The sequence below is a fragment of the Mercenaria mercenaria genome, unplaced genomic scaffold (genome assembly GCF_021730395.1).
Source record: "Mercenaria mercenaria strain notata unplaced genomic scaffold, MADL_Memer_1 contig_1645, whole genome shotgun sequence".
NCBI classification, from domain to species: Eukaryota; Metazoa; Mollusca; class Bivalvia; order Venerida; family Veneridae; genus Mercenaria; species Mercenaria mercenaria.
Window position 1 is genome coordinate 1,262 of NW_026459638.1, and position 23,617 is coordinate 24,878.

Below are 23,617 nucleotides of genomic sequence, written 5' to 3' on the forward strand. Positions count from 1 at the left end.
AGTTGCCTCCTCCTTTTTACAGATTGGAGTCATGATGGTAAATGAGTATGCTAAATATGAAAGCAATATCTCAATGGACTTTGAAAATATTTCGGGTGGTACGCAAACTTTAACATTTGTGTGACGCTCACGCTAACGCTCACGCCAATGCCAGGGCGAGTAGGATAGCTCCCCTATTCTTTGAATAGTTGAGCTAAAAAGCAACATTTTTTGGGGTTTTTTTTTTGTTTGTTTGTTTGTGTTTAGTGTCACACTGACACAATTTATGTCATATGGTGACTTTTTCCAGAGTTTGATGCTGAAGGAAAACCTCTGGCACCCCTCCAGGCATTGTTTCACACATGGGCAGCCACCTGCATACAACCACTTATCTTACGTTAGCCTGCTGGAATGAAGAATTCTACACCAGAAGCAAGGTTTTGAACTTACATTGATGAGGGGTAAATGATTCGTAATCAGACATGTTAACCACTTGGTCATGGAGGCCCCAAGTAAAAAAAAAAAAAATCTGATTCTTATACACAGCATCCTCTCAAGGGCCTCTTTCATTCTGTAAAATTATAACAGAATTCCTTGAATTATTCCAAAGTTCTGCTCTAAACAAGAGTGTTAAGAGAAAATTAAATACAGGGAGACAATTAAAAAAGCACAAGAAAGTACTTTTGGTTCTTGTACATTTACACTTCTTCTCTATGGTCCCTCTGTCATTGCAATAGTTATAACAGAATCTCTAAAACAGTTTTTATTGCTCCAACAAAGTGTAATGAGTAAATTAAATAAAGGGTGTTACCTTAAAAAAATTAAGCGAGATAGTTCTTGTACACTTCACTTTCCCTCAAAGGCCAATGCCATTGTGTAAAGTTTTATCCTTTAAAAGGTTTGGTTTAATGCTCCAGAGAAGGTGCTATGAGTAACATTATACAGGTAGATACTACAAGATGAAAGAAAGATTGTGGCACACGGCACTTCCTCTAAATGGCCTTTGTCATTGTTAAAACAAATGCCCTTTAACAGTTTTGCAGTTATACTCCACACAACTGTTATAACTGGACACTTTGCCATATCCCCCTTAGCTTTTCAGGGGGAGTGGGTGGGGAGGGGGGATAATTATGTAAAGGCAAAGAAAGTGTAATCCATATTAAAGTAGTTCTTAAGACCTAATTAATGTTCATTCAAAACTTTCAAACCTGCCCTCCAGTTAGTAACATGAGTTTATCAAACTGAAAGAAATTCTGCGATGAAGGTTGGTGTATTGAGGCTATAACTGACTTGCTGCATTCTGCTGCATACGTCTTCAACAGTGATATCAAACTGGTGGTCGTACTCGAGTCTAAACCAGTAGTTGGTTCCTGTAAAGTATCAAAAACATATACATAATGCTGTTTTTATACAGTATGCAAACAGTTATTGACTCTTCTTTAATGCCATTTGAAAAGCAATGTAAAATGACTTATACAAGTAACAGGGATAGATTTTAACTTGGCACAACTCTAGATTCATTTCAAAATATTGTTTTTTGATTGTAATCAGTAAGTTCTAGGCAATATTTAAAATATAGTAAAGCACTGATTGCTCAAAGCCACAAAAGGATGAACAAAATGAGTTATCAAGGGTACTGAGCGCTCCAAACATAGAAAATATATGGAAAACTGCTGGGACTATATAAATTACTTAGGTTTGACCTAGTGTTTCAGCCATTGATGCTTGATTAAGCAGTGTTTCACTGTATTAAGAAAAGCTGTCTGGTGTGCTAGTCACACAGATTTCTTTTAGTTTAAAACAGAAGGAATCTATATACCTTAACCATACGCCTAAGATATAAGTGTCTACCTACTCCTAGGCCAAAAATGTATTTAACAAGAGCACTGCCTTGCAGGTGCTGACGCTCATCTGATTTTTTTGTATAATAGAAATATTGTCCTACCCATGATTTTCTAAGTCTAAAAAGGGCCATCATTCTTGCAAAAAGCAGGATAGAGTTATGTTTCTTGATGTCTTGTTTTACAGCGTCCGCTTATGATGGTGAAAAACTGTTGCAAGTTTTAAAGCAACAGCTTTGATAGTTTATGAGAAAAGTTGACTTAAACATAATACTCAACCAAGAAAATGATTTTCTAAGTCCAAAAGGGGCAATAATTATTGCAAAAAGCAGGATGGAGTTATGTTGCTTGCTGTACAGGGTCAGCTTATGATGGTGAACAAGTGTTGCAAGTTTCAAAGCAATAGCTTTGATAGTTTAAGAGAAAAAGTTGACCTAAACATAAAATTCAACCAAGAAATCTGATATTTTCTAAGTCCAAAAGGGGCAATAAATCTTGCAAAACGCAGGATGGAGTTACGTTTCTTGCTGTACATGGTCAGCTTATGATGGTGAACAAGTGTTGCAAGTTTTAAAGCAATAGCTTTGATAGTTTAGGAGAAAAGCTGACCTAAACATAAAACTTAACCAAGAAAACTGATTTTCTAAGTCCAAAAGGGGCAATAATTCTTGCAAAAAGCAGGATGGAGTTATGTTTCTTGATGTACAGGGTCAGCTTATGATGGTGAACAAGTGTTGCAAGTTTCAAAGCAATAGCTTTGATAGTTTAAGAGAAAAAGTTGACATAAACATAAAACTTAACCAAGAAATCTGACATTTTCTAAGTACAAAAGGGGCCATAAATCTTGCAAAAAGCTGGATGGAGTTATGTTTCTTGCTATACAGGGTCAGCTTATGATGGTGAACAAGTGTTGCAAGTTTCAGAGCAATAGCTTTGATAGTTTAGGAGAAAAGCTGACCTAAACATAAAACTGAACCAGGCAAGGCCGGCGCAGATGCTGACGCAGATCAAGTGATGACAATAACTCGTCATTTTTTTTCAAAAAAATCAGATGAGCTAATAAAAAGAAGTTTAAAATGACCTAAAAGCAACCCACATCAAGAAATATAATGTCTGGGTCCCGTATTAATTCACAAGCAATACTGGCTCTCTTCATCTCCCCTCCAGATAGTCCAGGTGTGAAAATACCTCCCATCTCTGCAAAATTATAAAAATAAGAAATAAAAAATCTGGTGCATCTAGGATTTTAAACAGGTTATGACTAGATCTTGTTAACTTATTTTCATCAAAATTACCCCTACTAATGCAGACAGAAAAAAGCCAGATTTAAGACCAAATCAAAACCTGTGAACAATAGCAGCCATGGTTTCAACAAAATTTAAAGGTCTAAGTTTATGTTTACTAGCACCTACAACTGCCCTGATGGGGGACACATCTAAAAGAATTCTGATTACTTTAGGTTTTGAAGGATAGTGCAGGATACAGAAAACTCTCCGATTCAACAACCTTCTACTAATATTCTAACATGCCAGGGCAAAAAAGTGAATACTTGTATACTGACTTACCTGTATCTAGACACTTGTTTAAATCTAATGCATCTATCACAGACTGGAGTCTCACATTTTTTTCTTCAACTGACAATTCATCTGGCAATCTTATCATTGCTGTAAACTGTAATATATTCAGGCAATCATATTTTAACCTTTTACCCTGCTGAATTTCTAAAATGGACTGGTCCATCATTCAATTTGGGCAATACCATTTATTATTTCAAGGAATGTTTTCAGAAAATTTACTGACTGAATAGCGAACAGTACAGACCATGATCAGCCTGCACGGATGTACAGGCTGATCTTGGTCTGCACTGGTCACAAAGGCAGAAATATTCCCCGCCAGCAGGCTAAAGGTAAAGTCTATCACTTAAAACATGGGCAAACTGCTGATGCTTATTAAAGAAAGAAATCTCAAATTAAACGAACAATCAATTAAGTTCAGCTGAGACAATTCAAACCTATACATTTAAAATTACAGCCAGAACAATTCTCAGTCTGAGATCTTAATTAAAGCAGAATCAGAGTCTGGGGTTATAAAACTGTGTTTGGTGACTGGTTTCAAATCTCTAGTATCTGATTGGTTTATTTCGAATTCAGTTTTGAATCTAACCAATGACAAAGTGGGATGCTGAGACTGGTCTCCAAACTAAATTTTTAAAATGGACTTGTCCATCATTCAATTTGGGCAGCACCACTTATTATTCAAAGGGGTGTTCACTGAAAATTTACTGACTGAATAGCGAACAGTGCAGACCACGATCAGCCTGCATGGATGTGCTGCCTGATCTTAGTCTGCACTGGTCGCAAAGGCAAAATCACTTGCTGCTAGCTTGTTGAAGGTTAAAACCTCAGATCCTGAACCTGAGGCTAAAAAACTTTGTTTGGAGACAAGTTGCAGAATGTAGCTTTGCTTTTGGTCAATCTCAAATTTATGCCCATAGATAAATTATACAGAGTTACTATATCTCACCATTGTTGTTTTAACGTAATGTAAACTTCTTCAAAACTGTCTTTTACCTCCAAGGTTTCTTTTAAAGTCAAATTTGCAAAGAAGTAGTCCTGTTGCAGAACATAGCACATTCGTCTTCGTAATGATTTATTCAGAGGCGTATTCCCCACACAGATTTCACCACTGTATGAAATGCGTCCATTCAGGGTATTTAGCAGTGTAGTTTTTCCAGCTCCTGAAAAATATTGACAAACTTCTGTGAAATCAGGCCTTAAATTTCATGATTTGTGCTAAAAAAGACATTTTGCTGGAACATGCATTCGAAATTTTTAAAACCTGGAAGAAGATGGGAATTTCATGTATTCATTAGCAAATTTAGGAATTAATTTCAGGGACTGACTTTACAATAAAATCCATTCACCTTGTGTACTATATCATTTTTCTGTTATACAGAAATACTTGTTTATATTATGTATAATTTGGCTTCGTTTTTCAAATCCAATCTTGTAATTGTGTTAACTATATAATTTTATGTCCAATTGTATGTCATGGCTTAAAGTGACTCGTTCACACATTTTAGACAAAAAATCCATAAATATGGGAATTGTGAAAGAGACCAGTAGTACAGACTTACTGACATAATATTTTTGCAATGTATCCTAATAAATGACCAAATATATTGTCCAGAATGGAGTAATTGTTGGGAGTGCTTTGGAAATAATAGAGATATCAACAATTTCTTGCCATTTTTCCAATATCTATTACATATCCCTTACTCTGCTGAATTTCTAAAATGAACTTTTCCATCTTTCAACTGGGACAGTGCCATTAACTGTTAAAAGGGGTGTGTACCAAAAAGATACTGCCTGATTGGTGAACAGTGCATATCATGATCAGACTGCACGGATGTGCAGGCTGATCATGATCTACACTGGTCGCAAAGGCAGAATCAATCTTGTCCAGCATGATAAGGGTTGTTTTCATTCACTTTATCGTTTTTCAGTGTCATATATACATTTATGCCAAACTTCTCAATTTATTTCCATCAAGCAGTTCATTAGAAGAAAGGGTTTTCTATTTTTAGCTGTAGCTGCCCCTAAAGTGGGCCAAGTGCTCCATTTTGAATAAATTTGAGAATGGACCTAAAAATGAATTGTTTAAAAGTTATTTTTCTATTTTAACCTCAAGCGGCCACTATAAGGGGGCAAGTGTCCCTTTGAAAAAGAAATGGGAAAAACACCCTATAATGGTGCTACAGAGTTGTGTGTGTGTGTGGTTTAACATCTTTTTCGACAATTTTTCAGTCATATAAACGACAGTGTCTACTTGTTGAGTACGATGCCAAACTTTATAGTGCTGCCTCACTGGAATATCATGCAGACATGTAACATGATATCCCACAAAGTCACATTATACTGACAAGGGCTGACCAGTCCTAGCACTATCCTCTTTAATGCCGAGTGCCAAGCAAGAAAGCTACTAACTAGTACTATTTTTCACATCTTTGGTATGACGCAACAAGGAATCGAACCCACGACCTCCCGCAATTGAAGCGGGTGCTCTAGCACAAGGCTACCTAGGCAGTCTGCTACAGTCTCAGTTAGTCTGATGAAGATCTATCAAGCTGTTTACGAGAAGAAGTTTTCAAAGTGTTTCACTGTATATCTCTAACATGAACAATAGATAAATAGACAGCACTCAGCTTCTCTTCTTTTATGCATAGACTCAGATACAGACTAACTTGTTCTCCATAGTAACTGGTAACCTCCTCACATGAACCTGAGAAGGGTAGACAAATGGTTTTAAAAGTAAAAGTTGTAGACAAGTTGCTACAACTCATGATGGTTGAACCATCACTTCTCCATTGGAACATATTTCACATTTTACACTTGTCAACGCAGCCATATTTTATCACATAGTTTAACAAGAAAGATCAATTGTACAATTACCACTGGGTGCCATAATAGACAGCAGTTCGCCAGGTGCCACTGTGCCACTGACACTGTGCAAAATCTTTTTCCCTCCAATCTTAACAGACACATTTGACCATTGCAATGCCATATCTGAAAATTTACAACAACAAAAACAGTTACTTAATATATTCACATGCAGTCATGTTTTTGAGAAAAAAATAGAATACTTTAAATCTAAAATACCAAATGCTGGAAGTCATAAGGGAATGAGTAAAATGCCCAAGTTATCAAGAGATTCAAGTAACCAACATAATAGAAATTTTAAGAAAAAGCAGACAGGGACAACATGAATTATTCAAGTCAACCCTAGTATCAGTGCCCAAGTTATCACTGTAGTTCTAATTCCTACTTTTCACCAATTGCCCAAGGTCAACAGTGTATTTATCTTATTAAATGTTTGTCTATGTATGTCTCATCCTTGCATACATTTTACTTAATTATATCACACTTTTACAAAAATAAACATACCATATTAAAAAAAAAAAACAAGGCAAGAATCACCCTTCAGCAGAATATTAAGAGAGTAATAAAACCATAAAATCATACACGTATCAACATTTTAAAACAAGAGTGCCAGACTGTCACAAAATACGCCCGTCGGATGAACAAGGCTAAATTTGCAGTTTTTCGAGTAATTCAAGGGCCATAATCCGAGTGTGCCTGGGGCGATTTGGGTGGTTATTGAAGATGGCCGAGATATTATCCCCACAAACATTGTCAGCAAGTCTGGTGAAGATCAGATGAAAACTGTTTGACTTAAGAGAGTGGACAAGGCTAAATTCGCAGTTTTTCGTGTAATTCAAGGGCCATTAATCCAAGAGTGCCTGGGGCAATTTGGATGGTTATCGAACTTGGCCAAGATATTATGCCCACAAACACTGTCAGCAAGTTTGGTGAAGATCGGATGAAAACTATTCGACTTAGAGAGTGGACATGCTTTGGACACCGACCGCTTCCCACCTGCCGCCTGCCACTGGTGTTCACATAATATGCCCCGCTCTTTCAGAGACAGGATTATAAACAAGAGGGCCATAATGGCCCTATATCGCTCACCTGTTATCATTGCACTTAAGGACAAGAAGCTATTTATAGTAACATAAAAGGGAAATAATTTAAAAAATTACTGTAAGTGAACAAAAGAAGGATCTGCCAAATAAAAACAAAAGAACTGCAATGCAACGCAAATGCAGAGCAATATACACACAAATCTAAGTGTGACCTTGACCTTGAAGTGAGTCATCCGAAACATGTGCTCTGCACGTCGTTTTAATGAGGTGAACATTTGTGTCAGGTTTCTTAGAAATCCTTCAAAGAGTTCAAGAGTTACAGAGCAGAAGGGAAATTGCTAACCAACATACAGACAGACAGACGGACACCGAGGCGATAACATAACACGTCCCTTTGGGCGTATAAATAGGCATTGAGATCTTATGGTGATAAAAGCTGTGTGCAAGTTTGGTTAAAATCAAGTCATAAATGAAGCTGCGATTGTACAGACAAGGTCAAAATAGCTAACTTTGGCCCTTTCAGGGGCCATAACTCTGGAATCCATAATGGGATCTGGCCGGTTCAAAAAAGGGACCAAGATCTTATGGTGACTCAAATTGTGTGAAAGTTTGATTAAATTCAAATCAGAAATGAAGCTGCTATTGTGCAGACAAGGTCAAAATAGCTAATTCTGGCCTTATCAGGGGCCATTAAACTCTGGAACTCGTAATGGAATCTGGCCAGTTCAAGAAAGAAACAGAGATCTTATGGTGATACAAGTTGTGTGCAAATTTGGTTGAAATCAAATCATAAATGAAGCTGCTATTGTGCAGACAAGGTCAAAATAGCTAACTCTGGCCCTTTCAGGGGCCATAACTCTGGAACCCATTATGGGATCTGGCTGGTTCAAGAAAGCAATCGAGATCTTATGGTGACACAAGTTTTGTGCAAGTTTGATTACCGGTAAATTCAAATCATAAATGAAGCTGCTATTGTGCAGACTAGGTCAAAATAGCTAATTCTGGCCCTTTCAGGGGCCATCACTCTGGAACCCATAAAGGCATCTGGCAAGTTCAAGAAAGGAACCAAGATTTTATGGTGATACAAGCTGTGTGCAAGTTTGATTAAAATAAAATCATAAATGAAGCTGCTATTGCGCAGGCAAGGTCAAAATAGCTAATTTTGGCATTTTCAGGGGCCATAACTCTGGAACCAATAAAGGAATCTAGCCAGTTCAAGAAAGGAACCGAGATCTTATGGTGATACAAGTTGTGTGCAAGTTTGGTTAAATTAAAATCATAAATGAAACCACTATCGTGCAGACAAGAAATTGTTGACGCACGCACGCACACAAATTTTGGCCCTTTAAAGGGCAATAACTCTAGAACCCATGATGGGATCTGGCCAGTTGTCACAGGGAACCAAGATATCATGCCAATACAAGTTTTGTACAAGTTTGATTAAAATTGCTTGCAAAATGTGGTCTCTATCGTGTTCCCAAGAAATTGTGGACGGACGGACGACGGACCAAGGGCGATCACAACAGCTCACCCTGTCACTATGTGACAGGTGAGCTAAAAATACAAACAGTATTCAATGGTACAAAAGTCGTAATATTACTTTCTACAAGTAGTATATAAACTTCCTGTTAAAAGTTACAGAAACTATTAAATCATTGTGGTACATGTTTTTCAGTAACTTATACTAATATAGTTCAAAAGCATCTCATGATCTGCACAGACAAGTTTGCATTTATAAAGAAAGACCTATTTTTCATCTGTTTTAGATTGGAATTTTCATGGTTTATGTAGGTTGGCTGCCGTTTTTGCTTCACTGTGGATCTACACCTGACATCGGATAGCAATTTCAAGGAGAATTTAGAAACTTGTTTGATGTTTTTCAGTGGTTTATTGAAATATAACAAAGTAGCAATCAATTATATTTAAAACTAAATTTCTATAATGAACTTGTCCATCTTCCAATTTGGACAGTACCATTAATTGTTAAAAGGGATGCTTACCAAAACGGTACTTGCTGATTAGCGAACAGTGCAGATCATGATCAGACTGCATGGATGTGCAGGCTGATCATGATCTATACTGGTCACGAAGGCAGGAACCATGGGATTTTCGTCTTATAATTTTCACTTAACAGAACTATACTTAATGTGAAAGAATATGAATGATAAATAATTTGAAATTATTTCCAAAATATCCATCAATAAAGGTATCTAAGTAACGTAAATACCAACAAAACATAAAATGTAAATCAAATCAAATCTAGAAATCTCAAAGAATTATTTAGCTTTTTTCCCCAATATAAATACATGTACTGTACTGTCATGATTTTGCATGTGACGTGATTGCTTTTTTTGCAAGATGTTGCATGGGTAAACTGGTGTAAAGAATTCGGTAACACTACATTGCTCACCTTAAATGGGTATATAAGTTCTTGGTTAAGGGCCTTTCCACAATGCTATATGGCTTATGCAAAATATATAGGCCCCCAGGTTTTAGATAAGATTTTTAAATATTTTCCAAGTAAATCTATGTAAAACCAGTGAATGCAAGGAGGGGGCTAATTTTTACACCACAGACATAATTTGAACAAACTTGGTAGAAGCATACCAAATGATTCTACTTACCAAATAAATAAGCTGTGGGCCTCAAGGTTTAAGATAAGTATTTTCTAATACAAATGTATAAGTCTATGTAAAACCAGTGAACCCCAGGAAGGGGCTAATTTTTAACCTGCAGACATAATTTAAACAAACTTGGTAGAAGAATACTAAACTATTCTACATACCAAATAACTAAGCTCTGTGTCTTGCAGCTTCAGATAAGAAGATTTTTTGCAATGACAACCAGGAACGGAATTCTTTGAAACACTTTGAGTTAGGATCATCCATTGAAGGAGCATCCAGATGTCAAGAAAACTGTGGATGAGCAGATGACAGACAGCGAGTGATCACAACAGCTCATCCCGAGCATTTTGTGCTCAGGTGAGATAAAATCCATTGAAACCATAAAAAATTAAAAGAAAATTTGTTTGTTTAATACGTAACACAGTGTTTTTCAATTGAGAACACCAAATCTTAAATATTGCATCAGTGTTTTAGGTGTCATTTTTGAAGAAGATCCAGTGTTCCTAATTTAACTTTAGTTTTCTCACAATAGACATCATATAATAGACAGGAAGTATGAGAAGTTAAGCATAGTAAATGCGTTTATAAACAAATCTGAGGTGTTTTTATTCCATGTTTGCTATGCATTCGAACTATATGTCATGCATAGGAACATCATACACTGATAATATATATTCTAACATTTAAACTTTTACAGGAGCTATGGTGCTTGCGTATTTTTTTTTTTTTTTTTGAGAATACGATACTTACCGTAGGTCACATTTAAAAAAGTCTTTGTTTGATGTCTCCCGAGCCTACTCTGTGAAGCTGGGTAGGTAGGTAGGCATATTTTTTTTTTTTATTCCAAAGCTGCTTATAACTAATTATTTTATATTTCTCATGAAGATAAATGAATAAAATATGAAAAGATATCTTATGTCATTTTACATCTGCTTTGTTGATACTTTTGCGAATATTTGAAAAAAATCTAAATTTTAAATGATACAATTGAACTTCTTTCTGCTCTTCTATACAACAATGACTAAAATTCTAAATTGTTATCATTTTATGTGGGAGAGCTGGGCCTAAGTCTGGGTAGGATGTGTGTAGTGTAAAACGTATTTCATTTCGTAGGGTTTAGTTTTTTTTTTTATAACTTAATTTTGTTCACGTTTGTTTAACAGACGAACTTAATGTAAGGGGAGAGAGAGTGAAATCTGATGAGGCTACGGATCCATGGTAAAGTAGTTTAAAAGGATTCACTGAAAAAAGTCACACTCCCAATCTCCGGACGTTGATCTAAAAATTTCCTTCCATAAATACTGTGTGCTAAAACAATCTATATTTCTGAAACTTAAAGTAATTTACATAAGCCTCTAAATATTGAAACTATTTACATATGTTATGAGGAAAATATGCACACATTTAATAAACAGAAAACTTACGACATGAAACGCACCTGTATTGTTTTCCCGCCGAAATATACAGCGTGCGTCAGCAATGAATTCATTTAAGCGCTCAGAGTTCAGGATCTTTGTTTACCGTCTGTATTTCAAGTCGTGAAACGTGAGATTCTGAGCTATTTTCATATTAACATCCAATAAACTGATGAATTTTGCACGGCGACATCGAATAAAAATGGCGGCATCCATAACGTTTTCGGTGGCAGCACCTATGAGTTTAATCGGGTGAGGCGTATTGAATGAATAAGACAGGTTACCCTTTTCAGGAGCAGAAATGGACAGGAAATAACAGTTCCCGCTGTAAATACACCTTTGATTCATATTGACCTGAAAAGAGACTGGAACTTATAAAAAAAATATTCTGCTCAGTGGGCAAATAAAAAAATTCGGAGCGCAGTGATTTTCTCGGGTCGGTCGGGAGACAGCAAACAAACTAATGTAAATTTTGGCCCTAGTAATTAAGTGTGAACAGGTCAATTTTCCATTTAACCTTTATCCTGCTAAATTTCTAAAATGAACTGTTCCATCATTTAATTTGGGCAATACCATTTATTATTTGAAGGGGTGTTCACTGAAAATTTACTGACTGAATAGCGAACAGTGTAGACCATGATCAGCCTGCACGGACATGCAGGCTGATCTTGGTCTGCACTGGTCGCTAAGGCAGAATCACTTGCCGCCAGCATGCTAAATGTTAAAATAAAAAACACTCCAGACAAATGGAGGTGTCCATTTTTGTCAAAGTGATTAAAGGGACATCACTCTTAAATAAATGACATTGTTGTAAAAGATCTCTGTGAAGTATGATTTTTTATGTGTCTCTATTTAGTGAAGGTTTAAGCTGCCTTATAAACATTATTTCTCATTGTTTTCTACGTAAGCGAACATACTGACGTTTGTGCGGGACTTAAGTTCCTGAAATATAATAAAAAATTTCCATTTTTCAAAATGTTCACGGACAGTATTATGAGTATAGTCAGTAGAAAACAATGAGAAATAATGTTTGATTCAGGATTTCCAAAAAATGTGACCGCAAAAAAAATTGGAATGCCCGCTTTCACTTTTTAAACCTAGCTTATTGTTTTGCTTGTAGGGTATCTTAAATACTGAATGATTTTTTAGACAGGAAAGTGTGCAGATTGGAAATTATACACAGGGATTGAATTTAACTTTTTTTCCCACTAGCAAATTTTTGCTAGTGCCATTTTTTTCCACTAGCAAAATGATGGGTTCCACTAGCAATTATTTTAAAGCTGTTTACGTGCTAAATTTATTAACTTGTTTTTCTGTTGTTTGGTTTCATTTAAAAGTTCATGGTCCGGTCCGACCGTGGACTTTCTGGTTTTGAAAGTACATACGAACCAAAGTACTCAATGATTCTTTGGACTTTTGGCTAGACGTTGAAGTTTTAAGTGTTGCTAGCATTTTCGGTCTCTGCGGGCCTTTTTGCACCAAGAAACATGCTATTTTCCTCTCCATTTCCGCAGAACTTTACCAATTACAGGCCAAAATGAAAACAAATATTGCCTAGATGCTTACTTAGATATCCGATAATTACTTTTGTATAAAGCGACAAGCGTCTACAAGCAGTCACATGATTATCGGTCAATTAACTGCCCCAAAGGAGTTTTTAAAGAGAAAAGGACAGTTTGAGCGAATTCCCCGATGTTCAAACGTGATCGCGAAAATACTGGAGTGCCATGATTTTCTACTCGCATTTTTTTATTCTTATTCGAATTTCGCGAGTTAGCGACCGTTAAATTCGATCTCTAATACACTGTTTTTCAAAGTGAAAGTACATACCATGACATTGTATTTGAATGGGTCTAAAATTTCATTTTCATTTTTTTACTGAATGGCTGCGTAATCTCCTTAAAGAAACTAGGGAAATCTTCCTTTCTCATGTTTCTTGTAGATAAATAAGTTATATTAAAGTAAATCAAATACATGTGGCAGAAAAAATGCAATTAGCTGCGATCACTTTTGCACAAAAAACCTAGATATGTCCTAAAAACAACCTAAATTCCCAAACCATATATTGAGGGCTGAGCGCGAAACTATTGTATCTTGTTCTTTATTCATATACAGTTACAATAGTTTCGCGCTCAGCCCACGAATTATGCAAAAACCTGAAAAATGTGTTATGTGTCAAAATCTAGGACATGACTTTAACACCCTATAAATCTTTATCAGGGGTGTAAAAAAAATTTTCACACCACTCGCCCTGCAGGACTAGTAGCCAGTAATATCTACTCGCCCTTAGTGAACAGCCACTCGCCCTAATAATTGACACTTTTAATACTGTCACTTTTATGAAAGGAGTAGTATGTACAATATTATTATTTCCCGAAAAAATATTTATTTTGAAAAGTGTCTAAAAAAATTGGACACAGTAATCATCGTCCATCCACCCGTGTTGAAAGAGAGAGAAAAAAACGTTAACGATTATCGGTAATTATTCAGTTGATAAACTAAGTAATTGACCTTGTTTTCATAATCAATTTACACCCCTTTAAAGAGCTAAAAGAAGTGTGTCGGTATCTTGAAGTGGAGATCAAAGCGGTATTTTTGCTCGAGATTGTCATGACATTACGTCATATTTTCGCGCCATGTGACACATCACTGTCTGATTCTTAAAATTGCTGAGAAATAGAAATCAATAAAAAGTTTCTTCTTTAATTTGTTATCAAAAGCGAATTTGCTATATCCCATATAATAAAAGGTAAATGACTCAAACGATAGTAGTGGATATCCTACCTCTGTGATCTATTTGCCCTCAAGGAATTTACATTATTGTTGTCTGCCAAAAAATACATGTACAAAGATTCATTTAAAACTTATTAAAAACCGCAAGGACATCACATTGCTTTATTTTAAAATCGCATTTCTATTTACGTTCACGAGGTCACGTAACCTATTCTGCCGCATTAATGGAAACCTGTTTGCCAAAAATCGTTTTTCTCCATGTATTGTAATTGCTGCTGCCTTTTCATTGTTTAAGATTTTTTTATTCTGTTTGTTGTACTTTCTGGTCAAAAGTCTGAATTTTATGCCCAGAGTATTCATCATTTATTTACTTTTAGAAAGAAATAAGTAAATAAGATCGCGCTGTTTGAAATTTTACAAATGATTATATGAAAATTCGACCGTTTTTATAAAATTTTGCCTACATTTCTGTCGATATCTTATTAAAATCATTATAGAATTCAAATTGTATTATTTCCCAAGGGATGTTGAAAAACTGAAGCGAAAATGTTAAAAAATGAATGCACTACGCACGGTTTTTGTGTACGTGTCGATGTAAATTAGATACATTGTACTACGATAGGTCGCACGTGCTTGTGGAATGGAAAATTACCGGCATGACATTTTGATATCTTTACGATTCGCGGGTAAATTCCAGTCAATCCAGGTAGCGACTGAACCATCTCAAAGTTTGTTGACGTTTTGGAGATGTAATTTCTGAACTTTGCTAAAGTAAGGACGTAAAAAACCACTAGCCCAATCGGTCGAGTATACAGCGAGGTCCACTTGTCCTACTCAGACTTTAACTCGCCAATGCGAGGGGGCGAGTGGAATTTTACACCCCTGTTTATTACTAAATTTTATGGTCAAAAGCACAACTGATTTGTCATTCACACACATACAAGTGTCCAAAAACATAATTTTCATCTTGTAATCAAAACTAACAAAAAAGTGGTGACTGTTGCTATGAACAGGCTATAACAGATCAATTAATTCTATCTTTTTCACATTTCATCACTTACAAAATTATTAAAAAACATCCTTACTGTAAAAAGAGTGGTGACTCTAATGACAAAAATCAGTTACCTGAATGAATAATGCTGAAATAATGCAGTTACTATTACTTACCCGGAAACTGCTCCTATCCGGAATCTACTTCCTTACCAGTATGCTCTGATTTCATAAACCATATATAAATAATGTCTAGAAACAGTTTGAATACGACCAACCTTTCAGTATTTTAATATAATAGATGGCATGTCCATAATTAATTCTAAAATATTGTGAAATGAACAATGTTTTTGAAAATTTAACTTTTACAATGGGACGTTTGATTGACACTTACTTTTCCGTACCACTTGGGATGTAGTAATCCGGCCCTATATACCTTTATAAACCCTTTGTTTACACTGGCTTCAACAAAAATAAAAGCATGCTTTACTGTTGTTAGTACATATATGAGACTATCCTAGCCTTGTAGACTATCACTGGCCTTGGTGGTATCTGGAACAACTGATACGTATTGGACCTTCCTGATGGTATATTGCAGGTCATTCCAGAGTCTGATTATACGGAAAAAGAAAGAGTTCATATGGTATTGAGTTCTCGGATATTCACAACTTTATCATGACATTACAGTACATTAGGGGTTCTAACTGACCAATCAGAGAGCTGCATTTTCGAGTACTGTCAGTTTCCACTTGGGTATATTTACAGTCAAAGAAGTATAAAATATATTTATTTTTATAGCTCTTTGTTACAATGAACATATATAGTGACTTTAGAAATAAATATCACACTATTTTAGATATCAAATTAAGATTTTTCACTGCACATGCCCCAGATGATGCTACAAACAACAAAACATTGAAGTTTCATTGAAATATTATACCGATTTTTATTTTAGTTAAAAGTTTGAGATTTTACACAGGGAGTCTATGATAAAGTCCGAGTAAAATGTAATCATTACCCAAGTGAAATTAGTATCATTCCGCAATGTTTTGGACATGTTAAAATTGATGATATAATTTAGATTTCTTGATGGTATGAGGTATCTGTGAATTAAAGAGCTATAAAAATAAATGTATTTTATACTTCTTGCTACCATTACACAGCAACGTTGATTCAACGTTGAACTTCAACGTTGAGTTTTGGTTGGATTTATACTTGATTTTGAAAGTTGAAACAACGTTGAAGCTTCAATCATTATTCAACGTTGATTTTAAGGTTGAAATAACAATGATTCAACATTGCTTCAACGTTGATTTAACACTGAATATATGCAGGCTGAAGTCAACCAAGTATTGTTTAATTTAGGTTGTAATATTGCTGATCGATTGTTAGATCCTGTATTGTCAATGATTGATATCTATATCTTGATAGTTGGTCGGGTACCCGAGTAACTACTAAATTGGGATTGGTTAGACGTTGAAATAACGTTGATGAATGGTTGAGGACTTATTCACTTCATATTTTCATGATTTAAAAAATTTAAACTGCATCAAGTCCAAATTTATGTCCAGTCATCCTCATTTGAGATCATAATCGTCTGCAGCATTTTTCTGAATGTAAAAAGTAATCTGGCTAATTACTGATAAATTATTACAACTAAAATTCAAGTCTTATGAGGGGGAGGACTCTATGATAAGCAGTTTATAAATCGTACCAGGACTGAACTGTTTTGATATTTGTCTTCTGGCCTGTTTCGTCGGGCCCTTAAGGGTGTTTCTCTTGTTGCTCTGTCTTCTGAAAAGGCATTGAGTACATACGTTTTTGGTTCATAAGGTTTGGTTTTTATATATTTATACAGGAGCATTTTTGTGTTTTACATGCCATGCCTTTTTGTTTCCATTACGTTTGTAAGAGATTCACCTGGAGGGGATTACTTTTATTTACACTGTCCCGTGTCTTTGGAACATGGTGGGGGTAAGAGTGAGGTTGGGTGCGCACCATAAACCGGTTTAAGCTTCCCAGTGGTGTTTTTGCCACTGACCGTTCCAAGGCGGTGCCCCACTGTGTTCCTTTGTTTGTTCGTTTTGTCCTGATGTGTTGGCTTTGTGTGTGTGTGTGTTCCTTTGTTTGTTCCTTTTGTCCTAATGTGTTGGCTGTGTGTGTGTGTGTGTGTGTGTGTGTGTGTGTGTGTGTGCGTGCGTGCGTGCGTGCGTGCGTGCGTGCATGCGTGTGTGTGTGTGTGTGTTGCACGCGTCTCACTCTGCGTGCTGTGGGTTTCGTTTTGAGGAAACTGCGTTTTTGGTGCGTGGCATTCCCTGTTTGATATTTGTCTTTGTTTTTTATGAAATTTTCATTATTTGAAATGGCATTTATAGTTTACTTTGTATGCTTAATTTTCTAGTCAGGTTTACTAAATACTCTTCCACAGCCGTTATACATAGAAATAATAACTGTGTGTTATATTCAGAAATGCATCTCTAAATAATATCTAGTGTAATTACTAGTATAGGAAAGCACGAACAGACTTTCATTTTCCTTAAGACAGGTTAAAAAAAGAAAAGAAGCATTTGCAAACCTGAACTTCAGCATTTGCAAATTGCACAGATATATCCGAAGCTGTAAAACATCACGTAACCAGCGACTATTTCATAACATGATTATTTGGCGGAAATCTATTTTTAGATCATGCATAGTCATTATATTAATCTCTATTCTTCAGTATCAAATATTCAATGCACGAGTTAGTACTCTTTACGAAATTTTATTCCTTGTCAGCCTGCTGCTGATAATATGCATTTTACAATAGATTTGCGTAAAGACGTACGAACACACATTGACATTGAGGCTATTTGTAATGAATATGCATGAGTCCAAGATGGTGGCGCCCTACTGGTATTTGGATGCCTTTGACAGTACCCTTGTATCCATTGCAAGAAAAATGGCGTGAAAAAAAATGGTAGTCACATAATGGCGGACACAAATAGTCCTCAGTTTTTTTGCTCTGCAGAGCTATTTTCCTTACTTTCTTTGCAATTTTTTTGCTAAAATCACATGACAGATCTATGCTTGACATGTGGGTAGCATTTTCCTAATGAAATAACAACATGACAAAATTTTTCATGGAAACTTATCGTTCATCACGACTTTTATGTCGTGTTATTGGTACTATTTAGTTTCTCAACATGACCATTTCGGCCTGGGTGGTTCCAATACTCCCGCTTTCATAGCCTTGGGTGTTGTATAATCACTCCTTGGATATGGTGCCAGCTTTTTAATTTTGTCTTTTGACAGTTCCTGTGATACGCAGGCTCCATAACCTCAGATCCCCTTCCTAAATTCTAGTTTGTTTAGTTCTGCCCATTGTTTTCTCGTTTGGGGCAAACCTATTATTTTATCTGGGGACCAAATGCCGCTCTTCATGGAATTACACGCCTCAACACGTGTATCATTGAAGGTTCCATGTTCACCGCCGTTTGAATACATCTGCGGATGTCTCTAAATTGCTTTTTGTACTTTTAGCATGTTTAAATGTTGATCGAGTTCTGCTCAACCTGAGGCTAGAGGGCGTGGATGGTAGCATGCATTTCCACTACCGTCCATGAACAGGCTCAATCAAACCGAGCCTGCAACATTTTCGTTTATATCGTGTTGAGCGACCTGTGAAGCTTCCACTTTTTTCTATTTTAGATCATACACCACCAGTATAATTTGGGGTCTCATTTTTTAGCTGATTTTGCAGTTTGTGTGTTTGACTGAAATTTTTTTCTTGCATGAAATATGACCCCCACTTTTCTTTTGATTTTCAGTTAGCACTGACAATATTCTTCAAGAAAATGTAAGTTACAAAAATTTAAAATGGGTCCTGATGTGTGCTGCGGTCATTGGAAATAGGTCAATTTTATATAGAATAAAGAACAACAACTATTTAGTGTGTTATAACCTCACAGTCATACTTTTTGAGCTATGATCGATTAACTCGATTATTTCTTCTTTAAATGTAAATCAAGCCAAGCGGAAATGTGCGTACGTGCGAAACACATTTCCGTAAAAATCGTTGTTACCCAAATTTTACTGTGATTTTGATAATAAAAGAGAATACTGTGAACACTTTGTCCGCATGAATGGACCACAGAACTAGGAAACGTGTGAGAGAAGCTAAATTAAAAGCTAGGCCAGGTAAACGTCATATCAATCAGACAGGAACCGCTCTGCGTATCTACATCTACATCTTTCACCCAACCGTCGATTTCCGACTATCACTGGGCGGCATATTTTATCCGCAGGGATATCAAGTCAACTCGTCCCCCAGTCAACTCGTCCCCGTTTTGGTCATAAGGTAGCAAGGTACACTTAGATGCGAAAATTTTGGGCACGGACGGTCTTACATGTAGCGAGTCGCAATATTGCACTTCCCCTATGAGCAAAATTTGGGTGGCTATTTTATAAATTGCGTGCATGTTTTGTGCTTTTAATTAATGGCAAGATCAGGATTCTCATACAAGAATAAAGAAAGTTATCAAAGCGAAAGGTTTACATCATCCATGAAAAATAGCGTGCCAAAATCATCAATTTTGCACCTTTTGAACAGTCTACAATGATCCCGCTGCAAGAACACTGTCCAATTTTATTGCATTTCTTAATCTAATAGTCCTTACTGAACGTCAGGACATAAACGGAATGGGGGCCCATCCAGCTCGTTTTTTCGGAAAATAACGAAAATGTTCCTGAGTATCGATCAACAAGCACAGAACCCTTCCATGAATTGAATTTTTCCGCGAAATGGAGTCTCATTGATCATACAAAGCTACCAGCAGTTAGTTTTCCGACTGACATCAGAATTTTACATGTATCGGCTGTATAAATTTTCTAAAGAATTAATAATCATTATCTCTCACCTTAATTTACAGACATCCAAAATCACGATGTTCTCTTTATAACAAATATTGACGGGGGCCAAAATTCGAAAGTGTACCCTGCTACCTTAAGATTTTTCAGTTAATGAAGAAAAGAGGGTTTTACTTGTTCTGAACTTTTATATGTCTTTCGCCAATTCAACCAAATAAAAATGTTTTCAATAGCATGAAAAGAAGTCTGTATGAGAGACTCTAAACTTGCCCACCCCTAATGCACAAATTTAGCCAAAATTTACAAATCGTCGCTATGAGACAAAGAACGTACAATACATCCGTTTTTACCATTTTCTGACATGATTTAACGTATTTTGTCATTAGGAATGATATAAGGGCAATTCTGCACCATTTTGCGAAAATAAAATGTCTCCACCCCTTATTTTCTTATTTCATGGGGTCCCCACCGTCCGACCATCCCCCTGATTGACGAACTGCATAGCTGGTGGGCCAAATATGCGCTGTTTGGGTTAATAACGATAAAAATGATGTTTTTACTGTACCAGAACCTTGTTACTGGAGCTAGAATCCAAAAAAATCGTATGTGTGTATATTGACTTTTATGCTTTTATGTGTCCTCACCGTAACATTTTTGAGCTGCTGTGCCGTCAGGTAGCGTTTTAAGTGCCCAGAAAGTTTAGAATATCGAAGAAGAGGTTCTAAACTATTTGAAACCGCACAAATTTAAGAGTTCTTTCAAAATTTAATTTTGGCAGATTTTCCTTAAGGTAGCAAGGTACACTTAGATGCGAAAATTTTGGGCACGGACGGTCTTACATGTAGCGAGTCGCAATATTGCACTTCCCCTATGAGCAAAATTTGGGTGGCTATTTTATAAATTGCGTGCATGTTTTGTGCTTTTAATTAATGGCAAGATCAGGATTCTCATACAAGAATAAAGAAAGTTATCAAAGCGAAAGGTTTACATCATCCATGAAAAATAGCGTGCCAAAATCATCAATTTTGCACCTTTTGAACAGTCTACAATGATCCCGCTGCAAGAACACTGTCCAATTTTATTGCATTTCTTAATCTAATAGTCCTTACTGAACGTCTGGACATAAACGGAATGGGGGCCATCCAGCTCGTTTTTTCGGAAAATAACGAAAATGTTCCTGAGTATCAATCAACAAGCACAGAACCCTTCCGTGAATTGAATTTTTCCGCGAAATGGAGTCTCATTGATCATACAAAGCTACCAGCAGTTAGTTTTCCGACTGACATCAGAATTTTACATGTATCGGCTGTATAAATTTTCTAAAGAATTAATAATCATTATCTCTCACCTTAATTTACAGACATCCAAAATCACGATGTTCTCTTTATAACAAATATTGACGGGGGCCAAAATTCGAAAGTGTACCCTGCTACCATAACTCATATCGCCCCCAATCCTCTGCCCCCTTGAAATATGCTGTCAACTTGTCGCCATTCTCGTCATTTGGTCCCCCTGCACATATTATTTCATTTAGTCCACTCTCTGTTTACTTTGAAATCCTTTATCAGGTCTAGGATTTTAATCATAGTTTTCACAGACACTGTAAATATATATGGACTATCCATAAATTTAAGGCAGTGGCTAGAGGGACGGTAACCGGACGTCTAGACCCGGAATCTAGAGGTCTGGATACCAGAACCCTAGACAACCCATGTAGGGGCAGGGCTATCAAGAGGTCCGGTAATCAACATGAAATTCAAGATGAATATTGAATGTGGTATTTGCAGACAGGAAACTTTCATTTTTCAATTAAAAACAAGTGATGATGATCTCGTTTTGTTTTCAATGTTTTAAATACATTGCAAGTGACCGGAAACAGGATTTATAACCCTTTAATCCTGAGAGAAACACAACCGCGATTTTAATATATTGGTAATAGTAATTAGCCATTTGTGCCTAGTATTAATATAGTCTTTTATCAATTTAGTGTTTTTCTTGGGATTGCAAGATAAGAATAATAAACTTTTGTTTTCTTTAGTATTTTACACTTGATTTGTGCTCGTGCTTTATTTGTTTATTGCTAGAGTAAATAATAATATATTCAATATATCTCCGACCCGAGCGAGAGCTGTTTACATAAATATTTACAAAAAAACACCACGTAATAAAGATACATGATAAAAATAACAACTTTATGACAACAAATTACAGTTTTTCCCTGTTAATTATCATACATGCTGGTAACACAGTACATAACAGTACAAGTATATTGAATACCGGACCTCTAGACTCCGGGTCTAGAGTAGAGGTCCGGTTACCGGACCCCTAGCCACTAAAGAAAATTGTGCCAAAATAATGGGATTTAAAAGATAAAAACGGGTGAAGAGCAAGGTTATGGTAAAGTGTGTTCAATGTTGCAAACCGCCATTTTTGATAACAGCTGGATCTTGTTTTCTTCTTTAGTTGTGACTATTTATAGGCCTGTTCCAGTTACAAAATTTCTCATTACAGAGTTGGGCACTGATCCAGATGGCTGGTATAAGAATGGGTACCATGAAACGATAGACTTGTCAAAGTCATCTGTGAAGGATAATGTAGAGAGAGTGGATGCGAGATCAATTACAATAGAAGAGTTCCGTGAGAAATACGAGCAAACATATACACCAGTAGTCATCACACATTTGCAAGATGATTGGCAGGCTGGGCAGAAGTGGACGCTTGATGTATGTTGTCTCACATTTATTTCATGGGTTTGAGCCCCACTGGGGTCACAACCACACCTCATATGTGTATCACAAGTATGGTATTTCCAAGAAACAGACTCAAGAGTGATTCCTATAAGCTTCGAAGCTTTCATTACAACCAGGCTCAATCAAATTAGTATAAATTGAATTTGCTTTATAAAAGAAATATAAATACATAACATATCATGTATTTAAATAGCAAGTCATCTCATTTTTTATAGAGGATTTCTGATGAGTACTGGGAAAGTACAAAATAACAACTATTTCTCTTGGCAGCGTGGAATGAAACTAAAAAGACTATTAACGCAGATAATTTATGTATATGTGGGAATTCAACTGATTTGTATTTGTGTCCTTGATGTATATATAATTATAATTTCAGCGATTGTCAAAGAAGTATCGTAACCAAAAATTTAAATGTGGAGAGGATGATGAAGGCTACTCTGTGAAGATGAAGATGAAATATTTCACTACATATATGGAAAATAATAAAGATGACAGTCCATTGTATATATTTGATAGCAGCTATGGAGAGGTAAGGCCAGAAAAAAAGACCAGTAATTAAGGTTACTTAATATTAGGGTAGGTAGGTAGGCAATAATTTCTTTTCTAAGTTTTTTTTTTCTTTTTTCGTGAATAAACTTCAATAATGTTAAATGCATCATTTATATTCATATAGGTTAGAGACCACCAATTGTTTTCCCATTAGACTTGCATTTTAACATTATGGTGTGTACGGCCTTCCATAAATCGAAACATGTATATCTACTAATTACATATTATTCAAGAACTATCTTAGTTCTGCCAAATTAAAAATATCGGACGAAAAACGTATGAATAATAGTCTGTAGTAACATTGAAGTAATTTTCGTTTGAATGAGATGACCCCCACCCCACCCCCGTTTACATCGTTGGCATGGTGGGAGAAATTCGGAGGAGGAATATAGTTTTGGCGTCCTCCGTC

At 36.0% G+C, this 23,617-nt stretch overlaps 2 protein-coding genes across 2 annotated transcripts; one reads left to right on the forward strand and one right to left on the reverse strand.

Moving 5' to 3' along the window:
• Positions 1–1,181: 1,181 nt before the first annotated feature.
• Positions 1,182–15,427, reverse strand: LOC128551765 (uncharacterized). Its single transcript, XM_053532676.1, has 6 exons — positions 15,242–15,427; positions 6,272–6,385; positions 4,391–4,557; positions 3,386–3,491; positions 2,917–3,017; positions 1,182–1,349 (listed from the first exon to the last, which is right to left on the reverse strand). Exons 2-6 carry the CDS (start codon positions 6,381–6,383, stop codon positions 1,182–1,184), a joined length of 654 nt encoding a protein of 217 aa, XP_053388651.1. The 5' UTR covers positions 6,384–6,385; positions 15,242–15,427.
• Positions 15,428–19,098: 3,671 nt separating this feature from the next.
• On the forward strand, positions 19,099–23,361 carry LOC128551764 (bifunctional arginine demethylase and lysyl-hydroxylase JMJD6-like). Its single transcript, XM_053532675.1, has 3 exons — positions 19,099–19,240; positions 22,421–22,632; positions 23,036–23,361. Exons 1-3 carry the CDS (start codon positions 19,186–19,188, stop codon positions 23,216–23,218), a joined length of 450 nt encoding a protein of 149 aa, XP_053388650.1. The 5' UTR covers positions 19,099–19,185; the 3' UTR covers positions 23,219–23,361.
• The last annotated feature ends 256 nt before the right edge of the window (positions 23,362–23,617 follow it).

Coding starts and splice junctions, on each gene's coding strand:
- LOC128551765 (XM_053532676.1), bottom strand. CDS start 6,383: ATGGCATTGCAATGGTCAAATGTGTCTGTTAAGATTGGAGGGAAAAAG. Junction 4,558..6,271: donor GTCTATTATGGCACCCAGTG/GTAATTGTACAA, acceptor AATATTTTTCAG/GAGCTGGAAAAACTACACTG. Junction 3,018..3,385: donor AAACAAGTGTCTAGATACAG/GTAAGTCAGTAT, acceptor ATAATTTTGCAG/AGATGGGAGGTATTTTCACA.
- LOC128551764 (XM_053532675.1), top strand. CDS start 19,186: ATGGACCACAGAACTAGGAAACGTGTGAGAGAAGCTAAATTAAAAGCT. Junction 19,241..22,420: donor TAAATTAAAAGCTAGGCCAG/GTAAACGTCATA, acceptor TTCTCATTACAG/AGTTGGGCACTGATCCAGAT. Junction 22,633..23,035: donor GGCAGAAGTGGACGCTTGAT/GTATGTTGTCTC, acceptor TTATAATTTCAG/CGATTGTCAAAGAAGTATCG.